Source organism: Trifolium pratense, linkage group LG6 (assembly GCF_020283565.1).
Source record: "Trifolium pratense cultivar HEN17-A07 linkage group LG6, ARS_RC_1.1, whole genome shotgun sequence".
NCBI classification, from domain to species: domain Eukaryota; kingdom Viridiplantae; phylum Streptophyta; class Magnoliopsida; order Fabales; family Fabaceae; genus Trifolium; species Trifolium pratense.
This window is the reverse complement of record NC_060064.1, coordinates 27355101-27370809: the sequence shown is the minus strand read 5'-3', so window position 1 is coordinate 27370809 and position 15709 is coordinate 27355101. Positions and strand designations below refer to the sequence as shown.

Genomic DNA, 15709 nt, shown 5'->3' with positions numbered 1-15709 from the left:
TTGTGTTGTGGGTGCTTGATTTGCAAACTATATTACCATATTATGTTACATTTTGCATTTTATCAAATATAATCCAGGTTGGGTTTGAGTCGGTAATTAATTATGCGTGTTCTTGTTGAGGGTTTCGGGTTTGGGGAAAAAACCCCAACGAGTGTGGGTGTGAGTTTTATTTTCCCACCCGTGCAACCTTTGGATTTGGATTTGGGTTTGGGTTTGGGTGGTGATTTCGGATGTGGCTTTGGATAGTATCAAATTCGCACCCATAGACACTCATTGCCATCCCTAAATTGCACATGTTAGGTACTGAACTCACTTCACATTGTAGGTAGTTCATTGTTTATGTAGCGAAGCAAACCATTATGATACTGAAAATTTTCACGATGCAATTTTGCAAAGTGCAACACTGTTCCAAACATATGTTATCTCCGATTTTTTTTTTTTTATAAAAAATAGTTAACTTTTTAGGTTTATTGAAAAATTGATTTATCTAATTAATTTATATTATAGATTAGATACATAAACGACTCCACTTTTAGCCTCAAACTTTGATGGTGGTGAAAATATGATAAAAGATAGATGTCTCTATTATCCTTAACAATTGATGTACTATCATATTAAAATAAAGATAGATTTGATGTCCCTATTATCCTTAACAATTGATAGCCTAAATTTGGATATGATAGCCTAAATTTGATATTACATGATTGTGAGCTAGCTCAATTGTGAAAATACTTTGCCATAGCTCACAATCATATCCAATTCTGCAGAAGATAGATGTTCCTTTTATCTTTAACAAATGTCCCTATTAGCCTCAAACAATTATATACTTTGTAAATTTGATGTCCCTATTATCCTTAATAATTGAGCTATGCTCATGGCAATAGCCAATTTACAAAGTATATAAATTCATTCATTTTAAGAGGTGAATTTTTAATCATTAGACTATTTGAAAAAAAAATAATGAATTTTAGAAAATAGAGAACTAGATTTGTGAGTAGAGACAAATAGAAAGACAAAAAAAAAAAAAACAATTATGTCAAAATTTTAATATCAAAGCATTGTTTGGAAGGTAGAAAAAAATACAAAATAACTTCTTTTCTCCATATACTTTTGATAGAATTTTCATTGCAAAAACAGTAATGGTGGACGACAATTTTTACAAGATCCAACTTGTCTCGTGGAAATGGTTGTTCGCAAAGAAGTTGACTTTGCTACGTTTACTTTATGAATGATGTCTCAACCCTGCGAATTGGATACTTCGTATGTTTTGGGGTTTGGTATAGTGCTCTTTATAGGACAATGTGTTCTTATTTTGTTTTACTTGTTTTTGGTAGAGTACTACATGTACTTCATCTGCGCCTTATTGTATATATAATACATAGCATGATAAAATAACGCAATAAAAAATACAATTAAACTTAAATTTTAGCCAAACCAATTTATCAACCAAATCATTTTCAATTAAACCAAGATTAAATCATCAAATATTTTCTTCATACACTTTTGAGTACTTCTTGAAGTATATAACAAATCTAAGGCCATATAACTCCTCCATCTCTTTAATTTCTTTCTTCTTTCTGATCACTTTGTTTCCTATATACGCAATCCATTCACAAATTGTTTGTAAAAATATAATGACTCTTGTGGTTTATATTCTGGAACAGTATGCCCAGATCCCTGTAGATATATTTAATATTAGTATATATATATATATCAAAACCAAACCAATCTATGTTAATTTGTATAAACTATATGTTACATTTTTATTTACATACCTTTACGGTCAGAAATGTGAAATTGTTGGCATATCCTTGTATATATCTGAAAATATATAAAGAAAGGTAACTCAATATCTAATAAAAATATGGTATCAGAGCAATATCGATCGTGGCTACAACTTTAGTGATGAAAAAAATTAATTCTTTGACATCAAACAATGAAGGAGAGTATTGCAACTGACTAATTGAACAACTAAGAGAGTTGAGACATCATTATAATTCTATCAAACTCTCTTAATTATATACTTCATATATCTTAAAATAAAAATATACATTTAATTTTAAACAAATATACATTTAATGAATTAATATATTTGAAAATTCATTATGTAGGATAAGAAAAAGAACCAAGTCATTGAGCTCAAGTGGTTAACGAGCTTCACCATTTCTTGGCCAGACTTTACTTATCTCGCGGCCGAACTCTAAACTACTAGGGCCCTTTTTTCCCTTGGAACCAGAACGTTATAAAAAATAAAAAAAAAAATAAGAAGAAGAAGGAAATAGCTCTAGAATTACCCTGCAACTTGATCATTGACTAACCAAGGCCTCCATTCATCAACAATCTTATATCCAATTGATCTTGTCCATGCTTGGGTCCCAGTATATGGGATACACATGTCATGATCTCCACTGACAAAAAAAAAAAAGAAGTTTTAGGATTTTGTGATCTACTAAGTACAAACAATTTTTAGATTAGGATGGTATTGGACATTTATGTCGGTGTCTGACATCGATACAACATTAATATTTATAATTACATTTAGTTATATCATTCATTTTCTTAAATTATTATCAGTGTTAACATGTTAGTATTTGTGTGGTGTTCGTGCTTCATAATTTGTGACACTTTAAAAGCATAAATGTAAAACAAAAATTGTTATGTTTGAATTAGATTAATAATTAACCTGTATATTAATGCTCTATATCCTTTGGAGGTAAGTTTCTTGTGGTATGAAATCATACTCCCAAGATCATGTTTGTATTTAAGTTGACCAGTACATAGGTACCAACTGGGGACCACATTTTTCTGTTTTATCACAAATCAAAATTAGAGATTGTTTGATAATCAAGATATATGAAGTATATGATTAAGAGAGTTTGATAATAATGATATAGTAAGATATAATTAATATTGGTAATCCTTACCTGCACAGTGTGAATAGCTTTCCTGACCTTACCATTGTTCAGCCATACATTAGCAACCTCATCGTCCTAAATATATATAACAATATTTATGATCAATCTCAAACACTGGTTATGCATACATATTAAGAAAATCAATGTGTACTAATTTTCTTGATAAGATGTGATTTATTGACAAAATCTTGTTTAAATTTAAATGTCAATCTCAAATAGCATTTACGGGCCGTTCAGTAAGGGCACGTTCATCTATCAGCCTGAGGCCTTCCTAAGACTCTCAAGCCTCCCTCCAAGATGAGCGGAAGAGAATAACAGGTCATATCTCACAAAAATTATCTCTCTTCTGATATCTACCCCACTTGAAATTAATCGTCATCTCCATTTTCCAAGTAGCGGTAGATTCATTGACCGAAGATCTCTAATCCCCAATCCACCTTCACTTTTTACCTTACACATTTTGTCCCAACTAACACAAACAATCTTTCTAGTTCTTTTAGGCCCCACACAAAAAGTTTATTTTATATATATATAATGTCCATGCCTCAAAAAACTATATCCAAGTTCTCTTTGTTACAAATTATATATAAAAAATAAACCTAAACCTATATAACTAAGTGCCTGTTTGGATAAACAACTTATTTGTAGCTTATATTACATGGGTTTATCATAATAATTGCTTAGATATAAGTGTGTATATGCTATTTTCATATTAAACGCTCGTATATAAATTTATATATGCTACGAGCTATCTTTATAAGATATTGGAGAGCTTATGAAAAAACATATAAAAATTGTCATAAATCATTTTTATATGTTCTACAAATAGTATCACCACATGGGAGTAGATAAACACAGATAAATCAAAAGAAACAAATTCTTATACTTATTAGGTATCCCGTCCAAACCCTTACCATGAATTTGACATAAAAAAATGAATTATAAAGAAGTAAAGTAACAAAGTAACTTACATAACAACGAGGAGCACCACCAATATTGCTTGTAAGTTGTGGCCAACTTGGTACATAACCATCTCTCACAATAGCTTTATAGGGCCAAGCACGACCAAACATTCTTTTCCTCACAGGCAAAGATTTTTCAGTCTTACCCAATTGCCTAAAGCTTAATGGCAACTTAGAATCTGATTTTTTGTTTTCCTCTTCCCCTCCATTGTGATAACATGGTTCCAAAATGTTATATATGTCTAATTTTTGAATTACCTAACCAAAAAAAATTAAAAAAAATTCAGTATTAAGTTTAATATAATTTAAGGTTTTTCATCTCTCAATGATATAGTATATAGTTAAATCACCTTTTCAACTTTATTCAACAAATTCTCGCATTTAACGCTGGATGTTTCATAGAAAGTCCCATTGCACTCTCTTGTTGTGTCCTATAATACCATATACCATTGATTATAGGAAACATGTTAAGAAAATAAAACGAACATTTTTTTTCGTATCACATCACATTCATTATAAAACTTGTGATATGTGAATATCATAACTTTACCTCAAATATTTCATCGGAGATAAGACCCATCCCGTGAGCAAAAGGAACAAGAGCATTGCCATCGAATTTCTCATCAGCAACTGGATTTCCAACCATATAACCCTACAAATTGAACTCGCTTTATATTAAAGCTAGCAACAAAATTTAAAACACATCATGATGTAAAAATTACTTAATGACACAATATACCTTGAAATTCAATTTGGGCTTAGTACCAGCTTCAATTCCTAAAGAACATGAAGAAAATGCATCTTAATTATTATTCTAAAATATTTTAACTAAAAAATTCGTAGCATATAATCATTAATTACCTTGCACTATTTTATCAGCAAGAGTAGGCACATAAACTCCAGCATAAGACTCTCCAGCAATGAATAATGGATTGGCAAGGAACTCAGGGTATAATTCAAACCACTTGTTTGTTAAAAAATAAATTAGATATTTTAGCAATATGGTAAGAATAATAATGAAGGACTTGTTAGCAATATGTCAAAGTTCCCAAAAAAATTCTTACTTTGAAGAGAAAAGTATGTGTATCAAGTGCAGTTTGAGCATCTCCAGTGTTGTAATCAGATACATTTTTTGAGTATGAAAATCCTACTCCAACAGGAGAGTCCAAATATATAATATTGGAAACCTAAAAAAACACACAATTGTTGTTAGATTTAATATATTGTTTTATATTTTATTTTGAAGGATTAAAATCAAAATATGCTACATACTACACAATATGACAAATTCCAATATAAATAAATTATTAAACAAAACATTATTTTTACAGCAATTAAAACCAAAACTCATAATTTTTTTTTTTATAATAAAAACTCATAAAACTTTTATCATTTGCATACTTAAGTAAATAAATAAATTTTATCTTTCTCATAAGATAAAAAATCACTAACCTTTGACCAGCTATATGGATTGACTTGCAACTTAGGCAGGGCTCCCTTGGTGGCAGGTTTTTCAAAATTAAATGGACCTAAATACATCACCAATTGTACACTTTTATTCATATATATATATATATATATATATATATATATATATATATATATATATATATATATATATATATATATATATATATATATATATATATATATATATATATATATTAGATCACATATTTAGATTATTGAAATTAAAATATACTATTCATTCTTGTGTTGTCATTAATTGTCCCTTTTGAAATTATACATCATAAAATGAAAAATCAATTTTTTTTTATGGTGGTTCAAATAGAAAAAAAGTTTTCATAGATCAATTTATAAAAAAAAAAAATAAAAAAATAGTTTCATAGATCAAATTTAATTTCACCTTTTAATTTACTCGAGTATTAAAATAGATCTTCACTCTAATTTTTTTACGGACAAAATTAAACAAAATTATTAAAGTTACCTATGTAAGAAACAATTACACATACCATGCTCATATACGAAGCCATCAAAACTAGAACATCCAGGTCCACCATTAAGCCATAGAAGTACAGGGTCCTTTGATGAATTACCTTCTGATTCAACAAAATAGTAATACAAGTTTTTACCATGTTGTTCATCCACTGTCACATACCTTCAATTTCAAAAAACCAAGATTAGTGAATCATACACTTTATAATTAAAAAAACCAGGGCTAATACTTTTAAAATTAAATATACAAAAAATTAAAAGTAAGAACAAAAAATAAAAGAATTTGTATAAATTCTTTATGAATTTTGTGTTAGAATCTCTTTAGACTCGATCAAAATATATAGACAATGTAAACCACAGTACGGTTGATAAATAATTAGATCCCTAAATTTGTTATATAAACGACCATATGTTGGGAGATGTCAACGTGTTATTTTTTTTTATCGAAAGTTGAACTTGTGTTCTTATCTATTACGGCGAACTAAATGTTGACGGATGGATACACCGGGCTGGTGCATTTTTAAAAAATAGACAATCATAAATTGGAAATGAAATAAAAGTGTTTGTGGAAATAGCTAGGTAGCATACCCTGCATAGTGTTTAGAATGTAGAGAGCCATTGAATCCTGGAAGGTTTGTTACTAGAGAATTTCTTGGTGCTGACTGTGTCAACACAAAGGTTAGAGAAATGTGAAGCAAAACTAAGTATAAGTTTGCCATTATGAGCTAAACGAATTATTTGTCAAGAACAATATAACTTGTAGATTATTTTATAGATGAGAGAGATCCATAAAGTAGTTTATTTTTATAGATGTATATCATCACCAGTTGATTTTTTTTTTATTGCATTATTAATTCATTACCAATTAAAAATAAGTATTCTTTTTTGAAAAACAAGAAAGATTGGTATTTTATTTTTATTTTATTTACATGAAAAAGTGGTACTACTTATCTGGTCATTATTATAATAAAAAAATAATTTTTTAAGTTCATTAAAAAATTGATGTATTTGGTCTATAATATAGATTAAATACATATGTTTTTCAATGAATATATATATAAAAAAATTGGTTATAATATTAACTAGATGAAATTTGTTATTTTTTATTTTATTAAGAAATATTTTATTTTTGGTAAGAGGAAAAAAGTGGTATTTAAATAAATACTTTATAATTATCCATCAAAATTAATTACGGTTACATTTAAATTAATATAATATATAAATTGTACCAATATATATATATATATATATATATATATATACACACACAATTTAAGCATAACAAGATTTATAGAATTTTTAATTAAGAAAATATCAAAAGACAATTATGGTTTATTAATTGGTTGAGTTATGTGGATTGGGAGTTCATTGTCCACAGGGCGGGAAATAAGCAGAGAATACTATTTAAAATCCATCCTTATTAGAGCTCGGTATATATATGGACCAAAGTCCGTGACTGACCCGTTCACCCCGCAACCTACACAGACTTAAATACAGTGTATAAAGCACTTGGGGACTTTTTCCCATTCCCATCACCGCAGGACATCCCCCAAATAGTAGGGATCTCCACTTACATATACAATTTACATCTCTATATGTGGATTATGGGCTTGGAGTAAATTAAAATAGCAAGTGTTCAACTTTTTATGGAGTAAATGGTTGTATATATTAGACGGATAACAAAGTAATGAAATTAATTTCGGAGAGAATTTTTGTAAAGACTTATCGGTCGCAAATAATTTTGGTTTGTTATTCCTATACTTATCTGTTATCATTGAATTCATTATTTGCATTATCTCTACGCATAGGATAGAGTTCTTTTTCTACCAAAAAAAAAAAAAAAGGATAGAGTTCTTTTAGATTGAGTCTCTGTATTTGTTTGGACATTTTAATTTTGAAATACTTATAAACCCTTTTTGGTTCTTATATAGGCAGCCCATTTATAAAATGTTGGTAAAAATACAATGATTCCTGTGGTTTATATTCTGGAACAGTATGCCCAGACCCCTGCACATAAATATTATATTACCAATTAGTATCAACACTAATTCAATCCACAAATAATTTGTAGAAAATATATTACATTAATTTTTATATAAATATACCTTTACGGTCAGAAATGTGAAATTGTTGGCATAGCCTTGTATAAACCTGCAACCAAAATGAAAACTAACTCAAATCTATTTCTAGTCAAGATTAAATGAGCTGCTACACTAAGCTATATCTAATATCTAAAGGGTCTCGCTAACGAGTGTCCTCGGGGCACTCTTTAAACATTCTATTAAAAGAAATTTTTTATTCAAAAAATTAAACACTTCAATTTTCAATGTATTGACTTTACGCATTTCCATAAAAATTCTATAAAAAACTTACTATTTAAAGGCTTAAAAAGTGCCCCGGGGGCACTATTTAGCATTTGCCATATCTAAATACTTAATTATATTCATAATTCATCATGCTTTTATTCAATGAAAATGCTTAATTCGTCATGCTTAATACTTAATTTCTAATATAAAACCTACTAACGGTATTCCTCAATTTCAAGAGAGCACATATGCAAGCTTATTTTGTCCTTTTTATTAGGGTTGATGAGTTATAGAAAATTAGAAAGATCAGAAGCTATGATGACTAATGGGTCTAATCTAGTGATAGCAGTCCCTCAACCACTTGGGCCTTACCCTGTTGTGTTTTGCTCATTTGAAAAAGTTCTTTTGTCGCCTCCATGTTTTTCGCGCATTTTTCTAATTTTTAATTTTATCCTTTTGTTACTTAAGTACCAAATATTATAAAAATGAAAAATTTGATAAAAAAAACACCGTTCAATACTTAAGTAGTGATTTGAGTATCTACTTAACTAGCTGACAACCCCTCCCTATACATGAAAATTTTAAGATTTTACATATTCGCTGCTTAAGTAGAGAACTAAATTTACTACTTAACTAGCTAACACTCCCTATACATAAATTTTTTAGGATTTTATCTTATTTTCTACTTAAGTAGTGAACTGCATTATCTACTTAACTAGCTAACACCCTATATACAAGAATTTTTCTAGTTTTTATGCGTTCGATATTGATGTTCCTTCAAATATTGTTGCAATGTCTACCTTCACATCAGCTAAATAATTTTGAGGAACATTAATATCTGAAAAAGCGTTAATAACTCAAGAATACGAAACAGTCGCAGTAAAAATAAGTTTCACGCACCTGGAAAATTCATGTATATGATGTGTTACCTAATTAAGCAACTAACATAGTTCTCTACTTAAATAGAGAACAATGTAAAATCCCAAAAATTTCATATATAGGGGGTATTAGATAGATAAGTAGCGAACTCAGTTTTGTACTTAAGTATCGAACATATAAAATCTTGAAAATTTTATGTATAAGGGTGTCGGCTAGTTAAGTAGCGATCTCAGTTCGCGAGTTAAATAACGGAAGAGATAATTTGATAATTTTAAAGAGCGCACGAGAAAACTCGGAGCCGTAGCACTTGAAGTCCTCTTGAGCTCCTCCTCACCTTCGGCCCAAATGGTTTGGTTTTTTCTAGTATTTACTACTTGTGTCATGTTTGTGTTGATTTACTTGAGTTTATTTATCGATATTGATATATTGATATAAATACTTTTGTGACAAATATTCCATGGATTAAAATATTGGTTTGAAAAATCATTCTGTGGGATAAGAAAAAGAAGCAATACCCAGCAACTTGATCATTGACTGACCAAGACCTCCATTCATCAACAATTTTATATCCAATTGATCTTGTCCATGCTTCGGTTCCAGTAAATGGGACACACATGTCATGATCACCACTGCAAAAAATATGATGTTTTAGAATTTTGTGACATTTAAAGCACAAACATTTTCCAGGTTAATTAGACGTGTCTCGGTATCAGGCATGTGTCAGTGTTTGACACTACCATTTATGATTATATTTGAATTATGTCATTTTCTTAAATTATTATCGGTGTTAACGTGTCAATATCCGTGTCGTGTTTCTTTTCGGTTTCGGTGTATGTTTACGTGCTTGTGACACTTTTTATTTAACGCATAAATATAGAACAACGTTGTTATATGTTTGAATTAGATTAATAATAATGAACCTGTATATTAATGCTCTATATCCTTTGGAAGTAAGTTTCTTGTGGTATGGAATCATACTCCCAAGATCATGAATGTATTTAAGTTGACCAGTACATAAGTTCCACCTGGGGATCACATTTTTCTGTTTTATCACAAAGATCAAAATTAGACATTGTTTGAAAACCAAGATATAAATGATTAAGAGAGTTTGATAATGATATAGTATAAGATAAAATATTGGTAAACCAAAAATATATTGGTAATCCTCACCTTCACAGTGTGAATAGCTTTCCTGACCTTATGATTGTTCAGCCATACATTAGCAACCTCATCGTCCTAAATATAAATAACAATATTGATGATCAATCTCATACACTGGTTGTGCATACATATTAAGAAAATCAATGTGTACTAATTTTCTTGATAAAATGTGATTTATTCACATAATCTTGCTTTAAGTATAATGTCACTATCTACTTGAGTGAAAATCATTGACTAATTGAATTTTGTCGGCATGATATTGGTACGAAGTTTCCACCGTCGTTAATGATGACTAATCTCCGCCAAGAAACATGTGGGGCACATAATGTAGGTTCTCTCATTTTAACCGAATTTTCTCATATACATAACTCAGAAATCAAAGCCCTGATCACACGTTTAAGGAGACTAAGGGTCCGTTTGGCTCAACCTTTTTTAAGAGCTTATGCAAACAACTTATGCAATATAAATTAGGTTTTATGCTATTTTATAAGTTCACACTAGTGAAAATTGTAATTTTATAAGCTATTTTATCATAAATTACATTGACAAACTTATAATAATATATAAAAGTTGCATAAGCTATTGCGTAAACTCTAAAATAAGTTGGGCCAAACGACCCCAAAACCTTACTATTTAATTTTGTTGGTGACTAATTGTTCCGGCAGAAACAAGGTCAGTACCTCAAGAAAATATTTCGAAGGTATGTTTGTTATAGATTATATAAAAAATAAACTTAGTCCTCTTATATAACACTTAGTGCTTGTTTGGATAAACAACTTATTTGCAGCTTATAAAACAAGCGCTTATCATGATAAACATTTATATACTGTATATGTATTTTCATATCAACCGCTTATATATATAAGTTTGTATATGTTATTTTCATATGCTACGAGGTATTTTCATAAGATATTGGAGATATTTTAATAAAACATATAAAAATTGTCATTAATTATTTTCATAAGTTCTCTAAACAGTATCACCATATGTTAGTAGATAAATTCGAATAAGTCAATCAAAACAGACCCTTAGGTATCGTTTGGCCTGACATTTTTTCCTCTTATTTAGAGCTTATGCAAACAACTTATGCAATTTTTATATATTATTATAAGTTTGTCAAGGTAGTTTATGATAAAATAGCTTATAAAATTACAATTTTCACTAGTGTGAACTTATAAAATACCATAAAACTTAATTTATATTGCATAAGCTGTTTGTATAAGCTTAAAAAAAACAGGGCCAAACGGACCCTTATACTTATTCCGTGTCCTGTCCCAACCCATACCATGAAATTTGACATAAAAAATTGAATTGTAAAGAAGTAAAGTAACAAAGTAACTTACAACACAAGGAGGACCACTATTACTATTGCTTGTAAGCTGTGGCCAACTTGGTACATAACCATCTCTCACAATAGCTTTATAGGGCCAAGCACGACCAAACATTCTTTTCCTCACAGGCAAAGATTTTTCAGTCTTACCCAATTGCCTAAAGCTTAATGGCAACTTAGAATCTGATTTTTTGTTTTCCTCTTCCCCTCCATTGTGATAACATGGTTCCAAAATGTTATATATGTCTATATTTTGTATTACCTAACCAAAAAAAAAAAAAAATCATTATTAAGTGCAATATAATATTAAGGATTTTCACGTCTCAATGATATAGCATATAGTTGAATCACCTGTTCAATTTTATTCAACAAATTCTCGCATTTAACGCTGGATGTTTCATAAAAAGTTCCGTTGCATTCTTTTGTTGTGTCCTATAATACCACCATTGATTATAGGAAACATGTTAAAAAAAGCAAACATTTTTTCATATCGCGTTCAATATGAGACCGTTAAATATCTTAATTTTACCTCAAATGTTTCATCGGAGATAAGACCCATCCCGTGTGCAAAAGGAACAAGAGCATTGCCATCAAATATTTCATCAGCAACTGGATTTCCAACCAAATATCCCTACAAATTGAAATGACTTTAGATTATAGCAACAATTTTTTTTTGTTAATCCTCAAGATCTCAGGAGAAGAGGGTTTCAATAATCAAGAGTTTGGTAAAGTCCGACAAAGATTATGTTCCCACCAGAAATCCAACTCGAATTCTCCTGAACGTAAAATTCGTTCTTGGAGAAACTTATTAGTCACTTGAACTCAATATATCGGTTAAAATTACAAATTTAAAACACATAATAATGTAATATTAATTACTTAATAACAAAATATACCTTGAAATTCAACTTGGGTTTGGTTTCAGCTTCAATTCCTAATGAACATCAAGCAAATGCATCTTAGTTATTATTATTCTAACACTAGCTTTTAATTCAACAATTTAATAGCATAATCATTAATTACCTTGCACTATTTTATCAGCAAGAGTAGGCACATAAACTCCAGCATAAGACTCTCCAGCAATGAATAATGGATTGGCAAGGAACTCAGGGTATAATTCAAACCACTTGTTTGTTAAAAAACATAAAGTAGATATTTTAGCAATATGGTAAAAATGATAATGAAGGACTTGTTAGCAATATGTCAAAGTTGCCAAAAAAAATCTTACTCTAAGGAGAAAAGTATGTGTATCAGAGGCAGTTTTAGCATCTCCAGTGTTGTAATCAGATACATTTTTTGAGTATGAAAATCCTACTCCAACAGGAGAGTCCAAATATATAACATTGGAAACCTACAAAAATTATTTTTACAGCAATTAAAACCAAAACTCATAAAACTTTTATCATTTGCATACTTAAGCGTAACTCTAATAAATAAATTTTATCTGTCTCATAAGATGAAAAATCACTAACCTTTGACCAGCTATATGGATTGACATGCAACTTAGGTAGAGCTTCCTTGGTGACAGGTTTTTCAAAATTAAAAGGACCTAAATACATTACCAATTGTACACATTATTCATATACTAGATTAAATATTTTATATTATTAAATTAAAATGTATTCTTCATAGTCACTAATTGTCCTTTTGAAATTTTTTTTTTGAAGAAGCTAAATTAGCCCACCCAAATTGGCGCCAGAGAGAATCGAACCTCAGACCTCAAGAGGAGCACACTCCCAGGTCCCAAGCCAATACCAATGCACCAACCCAAGTGGGTTTGTCCTTTTGAAATTAAACTAAAAAATCAATTTTTTTTTATGGTGGTTAATTTTTTTAATGACAAATATAATATTATATATACGATAATACGAGAACAATAAGAAATTGTTTAGAGTACAAAAGTACTCTATTTTTCCGTGGTTAGGTTTTGAGTGTGTATCGTCAAGGGGTTTCCAGGAATGTTTGAGTTTTTTCTAGAGAGATGGGTGTGGGTACGAGGGTTACTTAAGATTGTTGTTAATTTGCCATGTTATTTGGTCAATATGCAAATCCCAAAATGACTTCATCTTTGAAGGTGAATCTTCATCAACTGAAAGTGGTATTTGGTCAAAAACACTTGGCAACCCCGACTCCTTTTATGAGTGGAAGGTGCAACTTATTTGGTGAAGGAGCCATTAAAGTCTTGTGTGTTTGTGGTCATGGGTCTTGGAAGTCTAGGTGTGGGATGTGTGTAACCTTTTTGTTCTCCTTTCTTGTTGATCTCTTCAATTTCTCTCTTCTCTATTAGCCTGGTGATCTAGAGGCAGGGTGGTCCCTGCATAGCCAGAGGCTTCTTCATAAGTGTTCTGTTTGGGAGTTTTTTGTACTTTGCTTTTTCCTAGAGATTTTGTTCCCCCCACCCCATATTTTCTGGAGGCTTCTTCATACGTGTTCTATTTCGGAGTTTTTTGTACTTTGTTTTTTCAGCTTGGGGCTTGGCATGATTATATATGAACAGTAAAAGTGATCCGTTTTGCTTTCTTTTAGCAAAGACTTGTTGTAATGTAAATCAATCGTCGGTTGGGTTTACCAACCAAGAAACCCTTTTGATTTTTTGAGAGGAGGGATATTCTTATATAATTTTTTGTATCATTTTGGCAGCATGGCCGAGTGGTAGAGATTTTGTCCACCCCCACCACCATATTTTATTGGGTTCTGTATCATTTTGTCTGCATGGCTGAGTGGTAGAGATTTTGTCCACCCCCCATATTTGGCATTAAACAAAAATGTTCAAAGTAGAAATAGGTACCAGAAGTACACACACTTAGAAACCCAACACCTAATTAAACAAGGTGAACACACAAACAGCCGAAATAACAAGCACACCCAAAACTACACTGACTGAAGAAAAAACAAACAACAACAGATATACGGAGTCCGAAAAACAAAAAGACACCTCATTATCTCAACCACAAGGAGATCCGATTCCTCACAAAGAGAAGAAAAGATCAACCACAGAGGCGAGACAAAAGTCATGGGGAAAATATGTTTTCATAGATCAACTTTAATTACGCTGTTTAATTTACTCGAGTATTAAACTAGATCTTCACTCTAAATTTTTCTAAAAATTCGACAACATTACTAAGGTTAACTATGTAAGAAACAGTTGTAACCAAAAAAAAAAAACTATGTAATAGAAACGGTTACAAATGAAAATGGTGATGCAAAACAGTTACACTTACCATGCTCATATACAAAGCCATCAAAACTAGAACATCCTGGTCCACCGTTAAGCCATAGAACCACAGGGTCCTTTGATGAATTACCTTCTGATTCAACAAAATAGTAATACAAGTTTTTACCATGATGTTCATCCACTGTCACATACCTTCAATTTTAAAAAAAAGGCTAGTTAATTACATTTTTTCATAAAGAATTAACCAAAAATTAACCAGGTCCCAAAATTTGTTGCATAAACGACCATATATGTTATAAGGAGATGTCAAATTGTTATTTTTTTTATCGAGAATTGAACTCACGATCTTCTTATCTATTAAAACGAACTAAATGCCGGATGGATACACCGGCCGGGTGCATTTTAAAAAAATAGAGACAATCAAAATTGGAAATGAAACAAAAGTGTTTGTGGAAATAGGTAGCATACCCTGCATAGTGCTTGGAAGGTAGAGAGCCATTGAAGCCTGGAAGTTTGGTTATTAGAGACTTTCTTGGTGCTGATTGTGTCAACACAAAGGTTAGAGAAATGTGAAGCAAAACGAAGTAGAAGTTTGCCATTTTGAACTAAAAACTAAACGAATTATTTGTCAAGAACAATATAACTTATTTTATAGATGAGAAAGATTCATAAGATTTTTTTATTTTTTTTGGTAAAATTGTGATGCAACTAATGCTGTTAAAGTGAAGATTTCTTGATTCATGAAGATTCCATTTTGAGACCGACAAAATAAGTTTAGCGGATTAAATGGCTCCTTTTTTGAAGTTTAAGAAATCTTCTAATTTTGGCAACTATCTGGGTGATATTGAAGGCTCATAACGATTACTCCCTCTGGTTAGACATTATTTTTTAATTCATCGAGAATCTGATGTATCTAGTCCATATTATAGATTAAATACATTAGATTCTCAATGAATCTAAAAAGTAAAGTTTCTCTTCTATTTAGGACCGGAGGGAGTATTATTTTAACAATAAAATTTTCGATG

The 15709-nt window shown here is 30.3% G+C and overlaps 2 protein-coding genes across 2 annotated transcripts; both read right to left on the bottom strand.

The window, feature by feature from the left end:
* Window positions 1–1593: 1593 nt before the first annotated feature.
* Window positions 1594–6552, bottom strand: LOC123890007 (serine carboxypeptidase-like 20). The gene is made up of 14 exons (XM_045939546.1): window positions 6422–6552; window positions 5851–5996; window positions 5330–5406; window positions 4942–5064; window positions 4739–4841; window positions 4617–4654; window positions 4428–4529; window positions 4228–4308; window positions 3887–4135; window positions 2925–2990; window positions 2684–2805; window positions 2295–2408; window positions 1776–1821; window positions 1594–1677 (listed from the first exon to the last, which is right to left on the bottom strand). Exons 1-14 carry the CDS (start codon window positions 6550–6552, stop codon window positions 1594–1596), a joined length of 1482 nt encoding a protein of 493 aa, XP_045795502.1.
* A 1204-nt stretch (window positions 6553–7756) lies between these two features.
* LOC123890006 (serine carboxypeptidase-like 20) lies at window positions 7757–15283 on the bottom strand. The gene is made up of 14 exons (XM_045939545.1): window positions 15153–15283; window positions 14731–14876; window positions 12982–13058; window positions 12738–12860; window positions 12533–12635; window positions 12406–12443; window positions 12018–12140; window positions 11861–11941; window positions 11523–11771; window positions 10189–10254; window positions 9939–10060; window positions 9534–9647; window positions 7939–7984; window positions 7757–7840 (listed from the first exon to the last, which is right to left on the bottom strand). The coding sequence occupies exons 1-14, from the start codon at window positions 15281–15283 to the stop codon at window positions 7757–7759; spliced, it is 1503 nt and encodes a 500-aa protein (XP_045795501.1).
* Window positions 15284–15709: the final 426 nt, after the last annotated feature.